Source organism: Rhipicephalus microplus, chromosome 5, assembly GCF_043290135.1.
Source record: "Rhipicephalus microplus isolate Deutch F79 chromosome 5, USDA_Rmic, whole genome shotgun sequence".
Classification (NCBI taxonomy): Eukaryota; Metazoa; Arthropoda; class Arachnida; order Ixodida; family Ixodidae; genus Rhipicephalus; species Rhipicephalus microplus.
Genome location: NC_134704.1, coordinates 183,844,398 through 183,863,436, shown reverse-complemented (window position 1 = coordinate 183,863,436; position 19,039 = coordinate 183,844,398). Strand labels below are relative to the sequence as shown.

The following is a 19,039-nucleotide window of genomic DNA, read 5'->3' as shown; positions in this document are numbered from 1 at the left end:
CCCGCATCAACTGGGAAACTAACTGGTGCGACCAATGGAGGTGCGGTCGCGGGACGGTCAGTTTCGCCAATTCCTCCTTCTGCTGTGATGTTGATGAACAAAGTGCGTGTGTGTATAGACGGTGTAGATACTCTTGCTCTTGTAGACACTGGTGCTGCTGTTTCGGTTATGAGTCTTCGTTTCAAACATCGTTTCTTGGGTCACAGAGTTATGTTCGCGTGGAATCGTAAAGAAACTTTCGTGGAGTTGGAGGCGAACCGTTATGCCCTGTTGGTATTTGTTCAGTTGTACTCACGATTGGTGGACAAAATTTCCGAGTTGAATTCACTGTACTGGCTTGCGCAACTCATGACATCATTTTAGGGATAGACCTCCTTCATGAATGCAGTGCTACGCTTGACTGTGGAACTGGAGAGATTCTTCTACAAAGTATGTTGCCCGCTGCAATAGTTGACGATTTTCTGACTCTGCCCATCGATGCTCTTTCGTTGTCTGAAGATGTGACGATCCCTGGTCGGACAGCAGTGTTTGTACCCGTATGCTCTTCTCATGTCCGCTCAGGACCCTGCACTGGACTTGTGGAGCCTGATTATGCAAACGCCATCAAGAAGAATGTGCTGGTCCCACAGTCTGTCCTTACAGTCATCGACGGACATGTTTGCTTGTGGGCGCTCAACGCAGCCTCAGAGCTTGTTGTTCTACCAGCCGGATTCAAACTGGGAACGTTCGAGGAGCAGGCCACAATTGACGTCAGAATGGTCTCGGAGTCTCCAGCCATCAGTCAGACTGCGCCCAACTACTCAGCTGAGATTAAACGTATGATCAATAAGTCGTTGCCTTCCTCCGAGCAGAATGTCCTTGAGGAGGTACTTACACTCTACGCGGGAGTCTTTGATTTCGCTCAAAACAAGCGTTGTTCCGCGTTGCCCGAATCCCGTATGCACCACCGCATCAACACGGGAGATGCTACACTGATACGCCAGAAACCCTATCGCGTATCCCCGTCAGAGAGGCAAGCGATCGCTGATCAGGTCAACGACATGCTGCAGAAAGGCGTTATTCAAGAGTCAAGCAGTCAGTGGAGAGCTCCTGTTATATTGGTAAAAAAGAAAGAGAATTCTTGACGATTTTGTGTAGACTACCGTCGTCTCAACGCCGTCACAAAGAAAGACGTCTATCCGCTACCACGCATCGACGATGCTGTTGATTGTCTGCACTCGGCCGCATACTTTTCATCCGTCGACCTAAGGTCTGGATACTGGCAAATACCAATGCATTCGTCTGACAAAGAGAAGACTGCTTTTGTCACGCCGGATGGGTTATTTGAATGCAACGTTATGCCGTTTGGCTTATGCAATGCCCCAGCTACCTTCGAGCGATTCGTGGACTCCATCCTTCGCGGTCTCAAATGGGAGATATGTATGTGTTATCTCGATGATGTAACTATTTTCGGCAAGACATTCCACGAGCACAACCATCGGCTTAGCATTGTTCTAGATTGCGTCAAACAAGCTGGTCTCGTTTTAAACGCAAAGAAGTGTCATTTTGGTGAGCGTCAAGCCTTTGTGCTTGGATATCTAGTCGACAGGGACGGTATACGACCAGACCTGCACAAAATCAGTGCTGTCCAAGACTTCAAGCAACCGACGTCTGTGAAGGATCTCCGTAGCTTCGTGGGCCTGTGTTCTTATTTTCTTCAGTTTACCAAAGACTTCGCCCAGCTTGCTCATCCCCTGACAGAGTTGCTCCGCAAAAACGCCCCATTCCGATGGACTGTTGAGTGTGAGGCTGCTTTCGAGCACCTGAAGTATTTGCTTACTTCCGGGCCCCTCTTGCGCCATTTCAACCCGGAGGCACTCACGGAACTGCATACAGATGCTAGTGGTGTCGGTGTTGGTGCCGTGCTAGTTCAATATCACGACAGCCGCCAGCACGCCGTGGCGTATGCAAGTCGGACTTTGACTAAGGTGGAGAGGAATTATATGATCACCGAATTGGAATGTGTTGCAGTTGTTTTCGCCGTCCAAAAGTTCAGACCTTATTTGTACGGCCGGCAGTTCAAGATCGTCACAGATAATCATTCCCTTTGTTGGCTTGTCGGACTACGTGACCCAGCTGGTCAATTGGCTCGCTGGGCCTTACGAATTCAAGAATATAATTATTCTGTGACCTACAAGAGCGGTCGATGTCACGCAGATGCCGACTGCTTATCTTATCTTCCATCTCCAACTGTGAATGCTGATGATGAAGATTTCGACAACTACCTGGCCGCAATCTCATCCAACTTCCCAAATTTGGACGTCTTCCGTCACGAGCAACAGCGTGACCCTTCGCTGAAACCAATGATTGATGTAGCTCGTAGGTCTAAACGCGCCACGCCATTCGCGATTCAAGACGCCCTACTATATCGCAAGAATTACTCCAGCCATGGTTCCACACTACTACTCGTCGTGCCAGAATGCCTGCGTCTTGCGGTATTCCAAGCCATGCACGATGACATCTCATCTGGGCACCTTGGATTTGCCCGAACGCTTCACCGTATCCGACAACGTTTTTACTGGCCTCGACTCTGAAAGACCACCAAGCACTACGTCGCGAGTTGTGATGTCTGCCAACGCCACAAACAACCTACCATACCATTGGCCGGCCCACTGCAGCCGGTTAAGTCACCGACATCACCATTCGAAAAAGTCGGCATAGATTTACTGGGCCCTTTCCCCAAGTCTACCACCGGCCGCCGCTGGATTATTGTGTGCGTAGATTACCTGACGCGGTATACTGAAATTATGGCGGTTGCTTCAGCCACATCATCTGATGTGTCATGGTTTCTTCTACACTCGATCATACTTCGTCACAGGGCTCCTCGTGTGGTGATAAGTGATGGCGGCCGACAGTTTACCGCTGACGTTGTCGAAGAGTTGCTACGGCTTTGTGGGTGTCAGTATCGCCATTACACACCATACCACCCTCAGACCAAGGGCCTCACTGAGCGCATTAATCGTACCATCATCAACATGCTTTCAATGTACGTCACAGCGGATCACAAGAACTGGGATGCCGTATTACCTTTTGTTACATACGCCTTTAATACCGCGAAACACGAAGTCACGGGTTATACGCCTTTCTTTCTTCTCTATGCTCGTCATCCCCAAAGTTTCCTTGACACCATACTTCCATTTTCGACGAACGAAAATGCCAGTGTCGCGCAGACTTTGTGTCGCGCCGAAAAAGCTCGTCGACTTGTTCGGCTCCGAACTCTTTCCGCCTATGCTCGCGCGAAAGACCGTTATGACACAAAACACCCGCCCGTGACTTTCGCTACAGGTGATTTGGTCTGGCTGTGGACGCCTGTTCGAAAGAAGGGACTTTACCAGAAGTTTCTTTCTAAGTACTCTGGACCATTCGTCATTACTCAGTGCTTAAGTGACATCACTTACGCTGTTGCGAAAGTGACAGCTCATAACCGGCGTTCACGCTAAATGCAAATTGTGCACATTGCCAGATTGGAGCCCTACAACAACCGATCGCTCCTACTCGCTCGGTGTGCTTCATCTGGCCCAGAGGGAAATGTAACGCCGACTGAAAGAGCGAGGAAGAAGAGATCGAACGCTCTCGAGCGATAGTGATTCGGCAGTGACGGTAGAGCGCTGCTATTTTTCAGTGTAAATAAACCCATCACATCCGTAGCAATATGTTGACAGAAGGCATTTGTTCATGTCTCTTCGTATGTTCGTCTCATTTGTGTCTTATTCCTTCCATAAAATATGCACATCCTAGCCCAACAAAATCTTCAGTGAGTTCAAGGACACCGCTTTCAATGCAGAGAACGTGGCTGCTGATGGATTTCTCACACATCTTACAACTGCTCAATACAGACTCTGTATATCTGGAGGTTGATATTACAGAGACGGTCCAATAAGAGAAGCTATGTTCCCCACTTGGCTTGCCTGTCTGACTTCATCTGCACACAATTTTTTTTTCTGCATAGACCACACCCGTGCATTTTACCGAGCACTGTTCCAACAGGACCAAGAAACAAAACCTCACCTTGAACGTTTGAAATCTTTCATCAGGGTATGATGCTCTGGCATTTTCTTGATGTCCTCCCAGTCTTTTTCTGGGGACAAGACAAAAAAAAATTACGTCTCCCACTAAAGGGAATCATGTGTATATGCAAAGCGGTGACTGCAAACGCTTACACTGACAGCAGCGTTGACGCTAGCGCTCATTGCGGTGATGCGCTGGAGATAACCTTGGGGAGGCTCAAAGCACACAGTAATGGACAGGTGTTTCCTACAGGAACATGACAATCGCTGCTAGTGGGCAATGAGAGACAGAAGATTCCAACTGCCCACAGACACCTGCAGTCTGCTTCTAGTCAACGCGTATGCTGCGAATTTTCACAGTTCAACAACATACAGGAGTAATCTTCCAACTACCATGAGAGGCAAGATATAATGCTTATACAGTCAAACCTCACTAGTGCGTACCTGCTTTAAGCGTACTAACCATCAAATTGTAGTTGTGACAAATCCCTAACAGAGTCTCATAAAAACTAATGGATTCGCAGACCATTTAAGCCGTAGTGTTCAGCTTATGCCTACTGGTTATTGCGTACTAACTGCATACCGCAATAACATTTTGTGCCACAAAACTTTACTGCTCCGCAGAAATTACCAATGCCACAATGTGCTGCGAACGATTGCTGTCATGCTGATAAGTGCGGAGATCAGCTGATAAGTTATTTCAACTTCCGACGATTGCGGCGATGACATTGCAATCATTGGGAATAAAACGAAGGCGAGGTGGCAATCACCTACAAACGTGCCGGTATGACTTATCGCAGCATAAAGCCTCATCACAGTAAGCACCCCCGGTTATCTGCTCGGGCACGCGTGTGGCGTAGCATCACTTTAGGCCTACTGCACGCATTTAATAGGTGACTACCTGAACGCGCTAGGCCGCCCCTCGCTGCCGCTTCATTAAGCGAGCTCGTGTTCAAGTGCGTATTACTTTACAGAAACGCAAGCCGCTTGCTGACATGGATTTGGCGTTGCGGGTAGTGGACACCGAGAAACTTCGCTCGGGCACCGTACAGCAGGTGTAGTGCTGTTGTAACGATGCTACACGTTTTTTTTATTCAGCAACAGCCCAAACGCACCTTCACCCGTTGGCAGGGCTGCTAGAGCATCGCAAAAAGCGCATTGCTTGCAGAAAGCTCTTTGTCGCCGCATTAACCCAGAAGGCTACTCGCCGCATCGATGCATGACCTGAACCGGAGAGGGCGTACTCTACAGCGAGTGGATCGACAATCACAGTGTGCGCCAAGTGAGCAAAGCGCTGAGCGCAACTAGCCATGCAGTAAACGATCCGGCTCTCTGTGATCGTAATGCGTTTAAAAAAAGAAAACTGTGGCAGTTTTCCCTTAGAAGCAGACAACAGAACAACCGTATCACGGACAACCCATTGTGTTCGTTCTGACGCTGATCCACACTGCGTATCCCAGACCCTGCAGTAGTTTCAAAATGCTCATGCGAGAGTCAGGTTGTGCGAGAGTCAGAAGCTTTTCTGCACTGTGGCAAAAAGAAGGAAATGGCTTTGCGGTAGGCACTTAAGGCAATACTCCCTATGGCACTGAGTTTCTTCCTTTGTCGGCGGCGATGATGCATGTCAAGAGATGCAAACTTGTAGCTGGTGGTTAATGTATAGTGCGTTTAGTGCTTATTATGCCGCAGCCACGTCAGGTACGTATTAATGGGGTTTCACTGCATATACGGTGTGGCCAGTGAACGGTTGGGCAGCGCAAGCAGTCACATTTTTCAACCAAGAAACTCGCTAGCAGGTGCTGCATGTGTCTTCATTACAAAGTGAGAGAGAGGGAAGCATAGGAGAGAAGAGAGAGGGGAGGGGACACACAGGCACAGTGGATAGCAGACATGATCACATCAAGTGAGCTCATAAGATGCTCCGCTAAAAAATGCTAAAGATGTCTGTTAGAAAAGCACCTAATTATCTCTGAAAAGGCCATTATCACCATGTGTACTATGCTGCTTTAATGACTTGACCTTCTCTGAGTGTGGCATTTTTTTTTTCCACACCAAATAAACTCCGCTGCACTGAATTAAAAAAAAGGCAGCATTAATTCGTTATTATAATCATTAGCTCTCATATAAAAATTCTCAGCAGTACAGCAGTAATCGAAGCTTCCAACTTTCTGTCACGGCTTATATCTTTTATTTAGGTGTGGTTTGATCCATATTTGTGCGTCCAAAATGGCCACAAAATTACGTCCGATATGACCACAAAATTTTGCTGACACTATACCATCAATGAGCTTCAATGTGCTCACAGCACCGAGTACAAGTTATTCAGCAGTCAAGGACGAAAACCCAGCAATGCTTCAGGACAAAGTGATGCGACAGTGCATTGGAGAATAAGGCCTTCGACAACTTTCAGTAAAATGACTCGGGCTACCAATGTCAACATGGCGACAGCCATTCATGGTCCTGTAGATGTGGCGTGGGACCTCGCGGTGATCCAGTGACCTGACGCGGTCTAAACACACTTGCCAATAAAACTTTTCTGTTTATCTCTTGATGTCTTTCCATAGTGCTTCGGCCGTCGGCAATACCTTCACATGAAAAAAAATCGCATCGAAATACCAGCTGACCAGAGCGAGTGATTTGCAGCAGCTGGGTTTGATGCAGAAAGCGTCTGCTAGCTACGTGCCGGGTAGGTGGAGCCATTGTAAAAAGAACAGAGAGCTGGCGCAAGAGTGGGAGCGTTTTATTCAGGGGCTTTGGCTAAAGCAAGATTCACTGTGTATGCTACCATTAAGTAGCAGAGTTGCGCCACTTATAGAATTCTCCACTCATACCCCCCTTCGCCAAGCGCGCTCACGTGCGCATTTGTCCATTTTAAAAAAATCCAACCTTACCGCCACGTGGGTGCTGGCAACCGCCGCGCTACTGGCACCACCACCACCGTTGCCCAAGCAGTCCGGTGAACCGATCCCGATAAATGCTGAAGTACATTTTCGTTGGCGTTATAATTGCATATTGTGTTGTCGGTTTTTAGTTAACAGCAGTGTTAGTAGGGTTCATGCAGCGCAGTGCCGTGACTCAGCGCTGCATAGTTGCCACGATGACAGGATGCCACAGCTATGCATAGATATGATGAAATTTCCCGTTTGCTTGCGTTATTTGTAAAACACAATGGATAGTTCAAGCAATTGTTTTATTGAACCACTTGCTTATTCATTTAAAGCGGCAAAAAACATGAATTGAGCAATTTTCAGAACTTAAGTAGTCGCGAATCGTGTACACGATTCTTGAAAAATTAAGTCATTTAAGTCAATCAAGGCTATTTGAAACTAAAATGTTTTCCTATAGTGACTGTCATCGTACAAGCTAAAGCATCAGTAATATCTAAGCCAATAATCATTTGAGGGTTTCTTTTTGTCTTTTTTTAAGTGAGTATTGCACCAGTGAGTTATAAACGAGCGAGAAAACACACAGAGCCGCTGGGCTGTGTCAGCTCTTTCGGAAGGGGTAGCTTTTCTGCATGACATGGACGTCTCAGCGGGCAAGATGGCGGACCTATGCGCAACTCTGCTACCTAAGGGTAGCGTATACAGTAACTCTAGCTAAAATGACCCGGTGCTGCCACCTGCCCATGGCTCTGTGTTCTAAAGAACCTTTCTTTCTACACATTGCTGTCAGATGGCACCACATCTCATGCAGTGTCTCCACACAGAACCCTGTCGTTTTTTGACTTCCTTTGCAGAGAAGCATGCCGATACGCGGCCAACTTTTCTTTTATTTTTCCTGTTCCAGTTAAGTAAGAGGGCAGCGAATTTGCAGACATGCAAACACAATACACGGCCATATCGAGATGCAATTATGTCACGATCTCTAGATGGTAAACAAAACAGGAACACTCGTTATAACAAAAAATTGTTCGTGCCGCAAAACATAAACTATAAACACAATAAATGGTGAAAAACCCAACAATTTAAATCAAGGTCCCCAGCACACACTATGACACAATACAAAAAAAAAGACATTTACTGTTTCATCAGTAGTTGATGGCCTTGACGTGATGGCTCCGGTGCCAAGTCGAAGTCTCGTCATGTCCGTAAAGAACGATCTGTAGAGGTTGCCACCCTTCAGTCATTTAGTTCGGCTGCCACTAGCATGTGGCGCCCCTGAGATTGTATATATTCTGCCCCGAATAAAGTGGGGGGGCCTTTTTTCGTTAGCTGAGCAGCTGTTGTTCGTATCGTCTCTCTCCGCGAAACGGGCCGCTCGTGCTCCGGCACGCTCGCGCGGCACCAGTCACAAGACATGGTGTCAGAAGTGGCTGCGTAACGCCCCCTCATCCCGAACTCGCCCGTACCGCACGACAATGGCCCTCGACGGAGTGGCGCCAAAAAAGCTCAGCCTCAACCTCCAGCCGCCCGCACCGTTCGACTTTGTGAACCCGGGAACCTGGCAAGCATGGCTCAGCCGCTACGAGGACTACGCTGTCATTTCCGGCCTGACTCAAGCATCCGGTGACATGCAGGTACGCTCGTTGTTGTACTGCATGGGGCCGGAGGCCCGGCCACTTCTTGAGACGTTCTTGCTCGACACCGCATCACTCGCCTCATTTCAAGCGGTTGCCGCCAGCTTCACCGACCACTTCGTGCATCCGGCGAATGAACTGTACGAGTCGTCGCGTTTTCACCGGCGTGTTCAGTTACCCGACGAGAGCGTCGACGCCTACTACGCCGAACTGTATAGAATGGTGAAGCGGTGCAACTATCCGTCAGCTGAGGTGGAGCAAAGGCTTGTACGCGATAGATTCGTCGTCGGCCTCCGCGACTCGCGCCTTTCGAACCAGCTTTGCCGGAACGCGAAGTTGGCGCTCAAAGAAGCATGGATGCAGGCCCGTCAATCAGAAGACGCCGACAAAGAAAAAACGTTGCCTCAAAACTGCGCAGAGCCCTCCCGCGAGCTACACCTCGACGCCGTACGAGATAAGAAGTTCGCCTCTCGCCGCCGCAACTACGATAAGCGGCCTTCGCCCCCGTGGAAAGCAGAGCGCTCCTGCCAGCTGTCAACATGTGAATTCTGCGGCCGCGCGCCACATCCACGTTCTAACTGCCCTGCTCGAAACTCCGTCTGCAACTTCTGCAAAAAGAAAGGACACTTTGCGGAAGTGTGCTGCGCGCGGCAGGCAAAACAGAAGCTCAGCTCCATTCAGCTACACGCTGTCGGGACGCTCGCCGCGGCAAAGCTCGTCGACATCACCGTTGACAACTACACAGCACAGATCAAGGTCGATTCCGGAGCCGAGGTGTCCGCCGTTCCGAGCGACTTCCCTGCATTGCCGGCCAAGCTCGACCCCGTCAACAGCCTGCTCACCAGACCTGGCGGTCAGCCGCTGCGCGTGCTGGGTTCGTACATGGCGAGACTTTGGTGGCACGGGAAATTGAGCTCTCAGCGCTTGTACGTGATCCAGTCTCTCACTGTACCTCTTCTTGGACTGCCGGCGCTTCAAGCTCTGGAAGTTGTAAAGTTTCTCGACGAACTTTAGACTTCGAAAGCAACATTGCGTGCTGAGCTCTTCCAGGGATTCGGCACCCTCAAGGACGAGTACACTATCCTTCTGAGACCTGGCGCTGTACCCTTCTCCCTAAGTGTGCCTCGCAGGATTCCCATCCCGCTACTCGGGGTCGTCCGTCACGAGCTTGACAAACTGGAGGAAGGAGGCGTGATCCGCAGGGTCGACAACCCAACCCCGTGGTGCTCTGGTCTCGTTGTAGTACGGAAAGCCGATGGTTCCTACCGGCTGTGCGTTGACTTGACTCAGCTGAACAAGGTTGTCCTTCGGGAACGCCACATCCTACCAACAGTAGAGCAAGTCCTTGGCCTCCTTGGCGACGCAACAGTTTTCTCCAAGCTGGATGCAACAGCCAGTTTTCATCAGGCTAAACTATCGGCAGACTCCCAAGAGCTCACAACGTTCATCACCCCATTTGGCCGATACTGCTTCTGCCGGCTCCCCTTTGGCATCACCTCCGCGCCGGAGTACTTCCAAAAACAGATGGCCAGGATCCTGGAGGGCCAGGAAGGAGTCGCCAATATGATAGACGACATTCTGGTCTTTGGGCGCACCCGCGAGGAGCACGATGCCAGACTGAACCAGGTGCTGTCTCGCCTTGCAAAAGCAGGCATCACGTTGAACCAAGACAAGTGTCGTTTTGGTGTCTCCGAAGTCTTCTTCCTAGGAGTCATCGTTTCAGCACAAGGCATCAGGCCAAGTCCAGACAAGGTCGAAGCAATCAAAGCCATGGAGGCTCCAACCGACATCGCAGGTGTCCGGCGACTGCTCAGAATGGTGAACCATCTTGCCCGGTTTTTGCCTTGCATCTCAGAGGTCACAGCTCCCATCAGAGCACTTCTAAACAAGTCTGCGACTTGGGTGTGGCAGCAGGAACAAAATGCTGCATTCGAGAAAATCAAGGAACTCCTGACATCAGACCGTTGCATGGCCAAGTACCATCCGTCATACGCCACCACAGTTTCGGCTGACGCAAGCTCATTCGGACTGGGCGCAGTCTTGCTGCAGACACAACCCTCTGGAGAGCGCCGCCCAGTTGCGTTTGCTTCGAGATCAATGACCGAGACAGAGCAGCGTTACAGCCAGACAGAAAAAGAAGCGTTGGCAACAACATGGGCTATCCAACGGTTTGACGAATTCGTCCGCGGCATCACCTTTGATGTTGAGACAGATCACCTACCACTCGTTTCTCTCTTCGGCAAGATGGAGCTGGACATGCTGCCGCCTCGCATACAGAGGCTCAGGTTAAAGACCATGCGATACCAGTTCCGAATGCTTCACGTGCCAGGAAAGCTGTTAGCTACGGCAGATACCTTGTCACGCATCACCCAAAAGGCGTCCCTCCCTCTGGACACCGTGGAATTGTTTGTAGCTCAAGTGGTCAGCAGCATGTCAGAAGCCTTGCCACCAAGCCCAGAGGACGTGCGACAAGCACAAGAGTCCGATGGCGAATGCAGAGCCCTCACCTCCTTCTGTCAGAATGGTTGGCCACAGAAGTCCAAACTGCCACTGCACCTCTCCCAGTATGCCTCAGCAGCAGATGAGCTCCCTGTCTGCGACGGTGTTCTACTAAAAGGCGCCAGGATGGTCATCCCGCATTCTCTTCGGCCGGCTGTTTTGACGCTGTTGCACGAAGGACACCAAGGCATCAACAGGACGAAAGCTCTCGCTCGAGAGTCCATTTGGTGGCCTGGCATTTCGGCAGACATTACCTCTCTGGTAACTAACTGCGAGCAATGTGCTTCCACTCGGGTGAACCTTGCAGAGCCCCTGGCCTCCACGGTCCTACCTGGACGTCCCTGGGAACTTGTCGGCATGGAGCTGTTCCACCTCCGCAGCCAGACATTCATCTTGGTGGTGGACTACCACTCCAGGTACCCTGAAGTTGTAACCTTGAGGAGCACAACGGCTCAGGCAGTCATCGACGTTCTCAAAAGCATCTTTGCCCGGCATGGGATTCTGCGAGAAGTCAGATCAGACAACAGTCCACCGTTCTCTTCACACGAGTTTGCAGCATTGGCGGCATCTTACGGCTTTGACCACGTCACCAGCAGCCCGCACTACGCGCAATCGAACGGAGAGGCGGAGAGAATGGTCAGGACCATCAAGGAGTTGTTTCGCAAAGCAACAGACGCTCATCTGGCCTTGCTCAGCTACCGGGACACCCCCGGAGTCGATGGCTTCAGCCCGGCCCAGCTCTTGATGGGACGACAACTCCGAACCAAAGTGCCGAAACAGGACTCCCAGTTATGTCCTCACCGGCCGTCGAGGAAAGACGTGAGGAGAAAAGATGCAGCCTACAAGCAGAAACAGGCCGCTGACTTTAACAGGCATCACAGAGCTCAAGATCTGTCATCGCTCCGAACAGGCCAGTGTGTCTGTGTACGACCTGATCAGGTCAAAGCTACAGTGCTTAGCCCAGCACGCCGACCACGAAGTTATGTCGTGGAAACGGAGCAGGGTGGCGTCCTACAACGCAACCGGCGTCACCTAGTGCCTTTTGCACCTCCTGCGCCAAGGGTGGAACCACCGCCGTCTGAGGAGCAGGAGCCACAGCGAACACTGCCCCCTCTGGAACCCCAGCGAACTACTACAGTGCAACCATCCGATTCCCTTGGACTGCCCCCTGCAGACAGTGACCGCAGTGATGGTGTGACACGAACACGTAGTGGCCGCCGTGTTGTGCCTCCGAACCGCCTGAACTTGTGATGTGCAGTGTCTGGCGTACTCCGTCTTCTGTCTGGTCTTCAAGGGGGGAGATGTAGAGGTCGCCACCCTTCAGTCATTTAGTTCGGCTGCCACTAGCATGTGGCGCCCCTGAGATTGTATATATTCTGCCCTGAATAAAGTGGGGGGGCCTTTTTTCGTTAGCTGAGCAGCTGTTGTTCGTATCGTCTCTCTCCGCGGGCACGGGCCGCTCGTGCTCCGGCACGCTCGCGCGGCACCAGTCACAAGACACGATCCACTACCTGAGCATGAGCGTTTGATGCATCATTCCATCCCCACAGTTGCTAGTAACCGTCGTGTCAGGTGTGTGGCCCATCCTCAGGTATGTGGCCCATGGAGCATAGCCACAGAACATCTGCACCTCTTCAAAAGCAAGGTCTCGCTGGGCCGAGCTGGTCGCCCTTCTGGTCGCACCCCGCAGGGCACAGTACATTGCTGCGAAGACTGGGGCACTTTGCGCACTTTGCCAGGAGGTCTGCTGGCAGACCACTGCCTGTCCGCGCCTCTTGCCATTCCAATCCACTCTGCCCTCTCTCCTCTCGTGTTCTTCAACTTCTTCTTCTTTGTGTTCTTTTTTTTTTCCAACTCATCTTCAATGTATCATCTTTTTTCTTTACTAATCTGATAACCTTGTTTCATTTTATTTCTTCTTTCTCTTCTCACACATCGAGATACTCATGACAGCCAATTACATGCGGAAGTAAAAGGAATAAGATTTCCTATGACCAAACTGGGGGTGCGCTTATTATGCGAGTAAATATGGTATGTACTACAAGAGGTGAAATACAGGCCATTACATGTTTTTGCTACAGCACATCACCACTGCTTTGTTCCCACGAACACATGCATCTGACAAGTGAGCCCTGACAACAACACAATCGTGTTAGTCCTACATCACTGTAAGTGACTACACATGCTACCCCTTGTATGTGATGCTCAACTGAGAGCCTTATGACTGCAAGTTCTGTACGAGATTGGACAGTTTCACATTTCAGCCTTCAAAAAGGACACTGACCATGGGGGAATCCCATAACGTTGAAAATGCGGTCTAGCTGGTCATGGTGATATGGATTGCTGGTCTTGATGTCCTCCTGCCGGCAGTGAAAGATGGGCTCCGAGGTCAGCAGCTCAGCGAAGATGCACCCAATGGCCCAGATGTCTGCGCGCAAAGGTCAAGCACCACCAGCTCTACACACACACAGAACTAGGGTTTAAACTAGCAAAAAATTATAAATGAAAAGAAAACAGCCATAGAATAGAGGGGTAAGGCACTAAGCCAATAATTATGTGCTAGAATTAATCATGCTCATTAATCGTGCTTTTTCTCTTATTGCTTTGACTTTTCCCTCACTTTCAAGTTTCGTTTTGAGCACAAATATGAATCTAGTAGTATTGACAGATCGATGAATGATATATTAACAATCTTTCTTAGATTAATGCAACAGATCATGGCTGCTACTGTCAAATCCCACGATAATGAGAGCCAGGGGCAACAAAATACTCACAAAAACAAAACATTTCATATCTCTGGCAAACACCCATGGGAGTCAATACATCTTAGATTTTTGAGAGTATCTAAAGTGCAGGATGAACATGTCAGACCATTATTCCAAACATTATCTACCTGTGTAATTATGAGTACAAATTAGTGCAATAGAAAGGAGGTTGCACTGGTTAGCAATCATAGTCATGTCACACCAACACGCCCAATCCTACTCTTCTACCTATGTGATGCTATGAGAGCTCAAAAAGCACTTGAATGCATTTTTTTCTGCCCATTTAATCTCGATGAGCAAACACAACAGCATTTTTCCATGGGCACTGCCATCTTATACACGTCAGAGTCAACACCTTCCTTGTCAAATGCTCATGCCAAGCAACACAATTGCATCACCATTATTCTGTACTAATGGAATATATCCCAAAGTAATAATGAGGCAATCGTAAAAACTGTAAGGGAAAAAATAGACTTCAGGCAAGCACTAGTTCTCATGGTCTTAAAGGGACGACAATGAGAAAAATGATTTTTTTTTGTAGTGGTTAAGTTATTTAGCCTTTCACAATATAAATTAAATAGGCTTGTGGTAATAGCGAATTTTAGGTTCGAAGCGAATTCGAAGCGAATAGTGATTTTGGTCTTTTAATTTTGAGTCGTATACCAATAGTATATATGACATATAAAAAAAATGGGCACATTTACCATGACCTAACTAACCTGCACAATATTTTTTTAAAATTGAAATAGGGCCTCTATGCAAATGCCTTTTTTTTCTTTCGGTCAAAGGAAGTCTAAACAACTTTGAGTAGTAGCAGGATTTGATCAGTGGGATGCAATTGATGACGTCTAAAATACGTTACAATTTGAAATAACAACCTTTTAAGCTTTAAAAGGGGATGAATTAATTTGAGGGTAATATGTTGATGTAAAGAGGCGTTGCAACACTTTTTAAAGTAGCTATAGAATCAATTCATTGAAAAAGCTAATTGCCTTATGAATTCGCCACCGTAAAAACTTTTAAAATTTGTCGAGTACCAGCGGGGTTGCAAAGATATATCGCATGCTGCTATTGCATTCTCTTCTCGTCCCGACGAAAGCGCTGGAAACTAAGCAAAGAGGGTGGCAAGGGCACAGAAAATACGTCATGCGAGCCTTGAGACCTTGAGAACTTTTCTCTTTTTTCTTCGTATACAGTAGGCTCTCAATAATTCACTCTAATTCATACTTTTGGCCAATTCAAATCAAATTCAATAATTGGTTGGTGCTCTATTTTTTCAATGTATTTAAAAGCCTCTTAATTCAATCTCTGTCAATCGGTTAATTCATACTTTTTGTGGTTCTATACTGGAAAATATCTGCAGTTTTTCTTTTACTACTTGAATTTTTGTGCCCGTATAATCCCAACAGTCTAGAAATGAAAAATAAGCACCTCGGGCCTTCAAGAAAAGAGGCTTTGCTAGTAAACAAATTTTATAAATCAAGCACACACATGGTAAACCGTGATGCTTCTCAAGTGGTATAGAGAGATTTGTGCTGAAGGCACGTAGAGCAAAGAAGCAGTAGGCAATTTACAATTTGTTTAAAAGGCCTGATCAGTAATAAATGGCCAATAAACTTGTATACCTTAAACTTCTATTGTTTGTTGGGTGCAGTTAGAGTTAAAAATTGCTTAAAAAAAATTCAAATGTGACAAAAATGTGTCACTTTGCCCAGAGTCATATGTCTGAGAACTTCAGATAATTCAAACTTCTTGATAATTTAAACCAAATTCTGAGGTCCCTTCGAGTTTTAATTAACGAGAGTCGTCTGTACGTGGTGTTTCAGTGCGATTGCGCATGTAAGCGCGGACAAGTGGCGGCCTTTTGCTGCTGCCCTAGTAACGACCGAGCAACCCATGCTCAAAACAGCCAATGGCTGATACAGTGACTGGGACAAGGCAGTTATTAACTTGCTTTGAAAATTTATTGTGAAATGCAGGCCGCGTGCTGTGCTATAATATTTAGCTCACTTGTGCTCGGTAGCCTTGACCATCGATCGACAGCGTTTTTCGACCATGCTCAAAAAAGCGTTCCAGAGCCCCTTTAAGTTTTAAGAAGAGCTTTGCAGCAACACTTATTTTTTTTAATAGATGCTTTCACAGCTTAGCACCCCTACACTGCACTGAAAACCTCTTTACAGGCGACTAGATGCAGACTAATATACATCTATTCGTTTACACGAATACTTCAAAATTTTCTATAATTTAAATTTGAATCGAAGCGAAATCAAATACTCTACTATTCGTTAGATTATTTGAAGCGCTCAAATGTTCGCACGTGCCTAAAAATAAAGAACTCTTTCCATGAGAAAATGCTTGGTGAGAGAGTACACAGAAAGAAAACGCAGATGGTGTTGACATTTTCAATTTCCTGAACCAACGTGCAATGGCATCACAAATTTTGACGCCGTCTAGTGGGTCTTGCGCAGCATAGCATACCATGTTATGTTTCAACCTGAAGCATAGCATGTTTCAGGTTGAGCCACTGTTGTCAAAATTCCAAAAAAAGTGAAAATTGAGAATCCCACTGACATATGTCACATGTCAAGATTTTGGCGCGAAATTCAAATATAACTGGCTTTCATTTGCTCTTCTATCATCAAATCAACATTGCAGTGATGATCCAGCTAGTTCACGATTTGGAGCAATTTCTGGAGCAGGAAAAAGTCAGTTTTGGAGCAGATTCGGAGCAGGAAGAACTGTGTTTTGCTGCAGGTTAGCAGCAGACAAAATCGAATTTAGGATCACTTGGAGCAGAACACCTTTAAATTTTCCACAAATACTATTCTTAATTTTGTGTGTGTCCACATAGTTATGCAATGCAAAGAAGGAGCCCAAGGCCAACATCTTGAGAGCGGCCATCAATCAGACTCTAAGAGTGTAAAACTCTGGTTTCACTGCGCTGCACAAGATATGAGTTAAAGTGAAGCGCTAGGGACAAGGCAATCATGCACATACCGTTTCCAAAAACGACAGGCATCATAAGGTCATCCTAAAAAGAAAAAAAACCCTAAGAAGAAAACCAACAGTCTAACAACTAAATAAAGAAGGCAAGTATGTTTGTTGCAAACGAGAACATACTGTATGAAATTGCCTGCTTCTATAGTGATGAGTTTCATCATATTCAATAATTGTTAGAAGGGTGAGCACCGAATGGCATTCTCTTTTCCCTGTCAAGGACTTTGGGTTGAGTACTTCCGATTTTTCAAATATTCAGAAGAAATCTGGTAAAAATAAAACTGGTACATATCGAACTGGTACCAAAGGACATGAGTAAGAGCTCAATACAAGTTGAAAGGGGAGGAATATGCATTTAAAACAAGTCCACTTGTTGAAACATTGGTTTAGCGACCCCTCGTGTTCGCTAATTTTGCCCCAATATTCTACCGAGGAATCGCTCCTCGGTGCGTGTCCCCACGCAACTCACACAGCTGGGCAATAACTCAGAATTCCCTCGAACAGATGACAGACAACCGGTTAGGTAAAAACAGTGCCACAAATTTCCTGGGGGAAGGAAGAGGGCACGGTGTGAATAGCCGAAACCCCTCCTCCCCCATAGTCACCATTCCTTGGATCTGATGTAATGGGGGTCTTAAGATTGTGCCGAGGAAGGACCTTCTAGAGTTGTGCAATCACTGAAGACTAATGCATCTACAATTAATTTACACTTATGGTTGCAGTTTAGACTTCATGAAGTCGGCTTCACAGCTCATTAGGTACTCCATGAACAGCGAGAAATTTGCACTCCAGCGCCACTAAACGCTTGTAAATGTGCAATTTGCGAGCAAAAGGTGGCCTGGAAAAAAATCAGTTGTGAAGATTTACATGCCAGGACAACTTCTCTGATCCCTTTACTGATTGTTCTAATGGCATTTACTACACGGGAGAGCACTTGTTCTTCATTTGTGGTGACTACACAGCTCTGTTTCTACTTGGGGGGGGGGGGGGGGGGGGGGCATTCCCCGGCCACGGGAATGCCCCCGCAAGATTGCCACAATTCCTCTGTAGAATCGCCTCAGTCTCCCGGTCTCCGCGAAAGTGTTCGTCTTAACAGAAGAGCAGGTGCAAGGCTGTTCATCTTAAGCGGATTTTTTTTGCATTGGGTCTATAGAAAACCAAACAAACAATCTCCCGTTGTTGGGCATAAGCGAGAATTCGTCTTAAACAAGTTCGTCTCAACAGCAGTTCACTGTACTTCTATGACACAGCCGTCCCGTCAGCTTAACGTCAATTGTAGTTAGGTGTCATCCGCTGAAGTTGATTTATGTAGCAGCGTCCAAGGATACTACTATCCTCGCGAGCATCAGCACTTCATATCAGCTTACCACTTCTAGTTTTGCTAATGTCAACCTTGTTGTTGGCATCATAACACAACTGTAAAGACGTGGTTCACGTACGTCTGTGCATGCACGTTTAGCTCTTTTAAATGCTACTTTGTGACATCTCACTCACTAAAAAAAATTACAACACAGTCATTTTACGTGCGCATGCTTCGCATAACATCAATTTTCACGGTAAGTGCGTTCTGCCGAATTTTTATTCTAGCACACCCTTGTCACATGACACAATTCGTAACAGGGTTCTGAGTAACAGCAAGGGGCTAAAAAAATGACAGCTGGGTATTTAGAAACGGGTTGCATCAGTCATTTACAAAAAAAAAAAAAATGGGCAGATCCCATGTACTGTGGAAATTGATGATATGTGAAGCACGAATGAGATTTGGGTGCACGTTAAAGAACCCCAGGTGGTCTAAATTTCCGGAGCCCTCCACTACGGCGTCTCTCATAATCATATAGTGGTTTTGGGACGTTAAACCCCACATATCAATCAATCAATCAAGCACGAATGACAAAGGTTGATATGTTGTTTTAAAATCAGCACAAAGTTACTAGGTGGAGGTAAATGATGCGGTACATGACTTCTGTGTCATGATTATCATGTCTGAATGTGTTGCTTACATTCGTCATCTATTCACGTCACGTGATACGAAATTTAATATATGTGGAGCTAGCGAAACGACCGTGGGCACGCTATGACCGTGGTATGTTGTCATGTTCTTGCATGACACCCATGTCAGTATTATCATGTTTGCACCCGTCATATACTTTCGTCATGCATTGACATCACTTAACACCAAATTTGGTATATGTGGAGCTAGCAAAACTGCCAAG

At 47.3% G+C, this 19,039-nt stretch overlaps 1 protein-coding gene across 3 annotated transcripts in view; it reads right to left on the bottom strand.

Moving 5' to 3' along the window:
• Nucleotides 1-19,039, bottom strand: part of LOC119174068 (cyclin-dependent kinase 8) — a 209,301-nt gene that overhangs the window by 117,310 nt on the left and 72,952 nt on the right. For all 3 annotated transcript variants that reach the window (XM_075896280.1, XM_037424854.2, XM_075896281.1), the window contains exons 8-9: nt 13,349-13,492; nt 4,048-4,117 (exon numbers count right to left, since the gene is read on the bottom strand). In XM_075896280.1, coding sequence (XP_075752395.1) covers nt 4,048-4,117; nt 13,349-13,492 — 214 coding nt within the window. The remainder of the gene's footprint in view (nt 1-4,047; nt 4,118-13,348; nt 13,493-19,039) is intronic.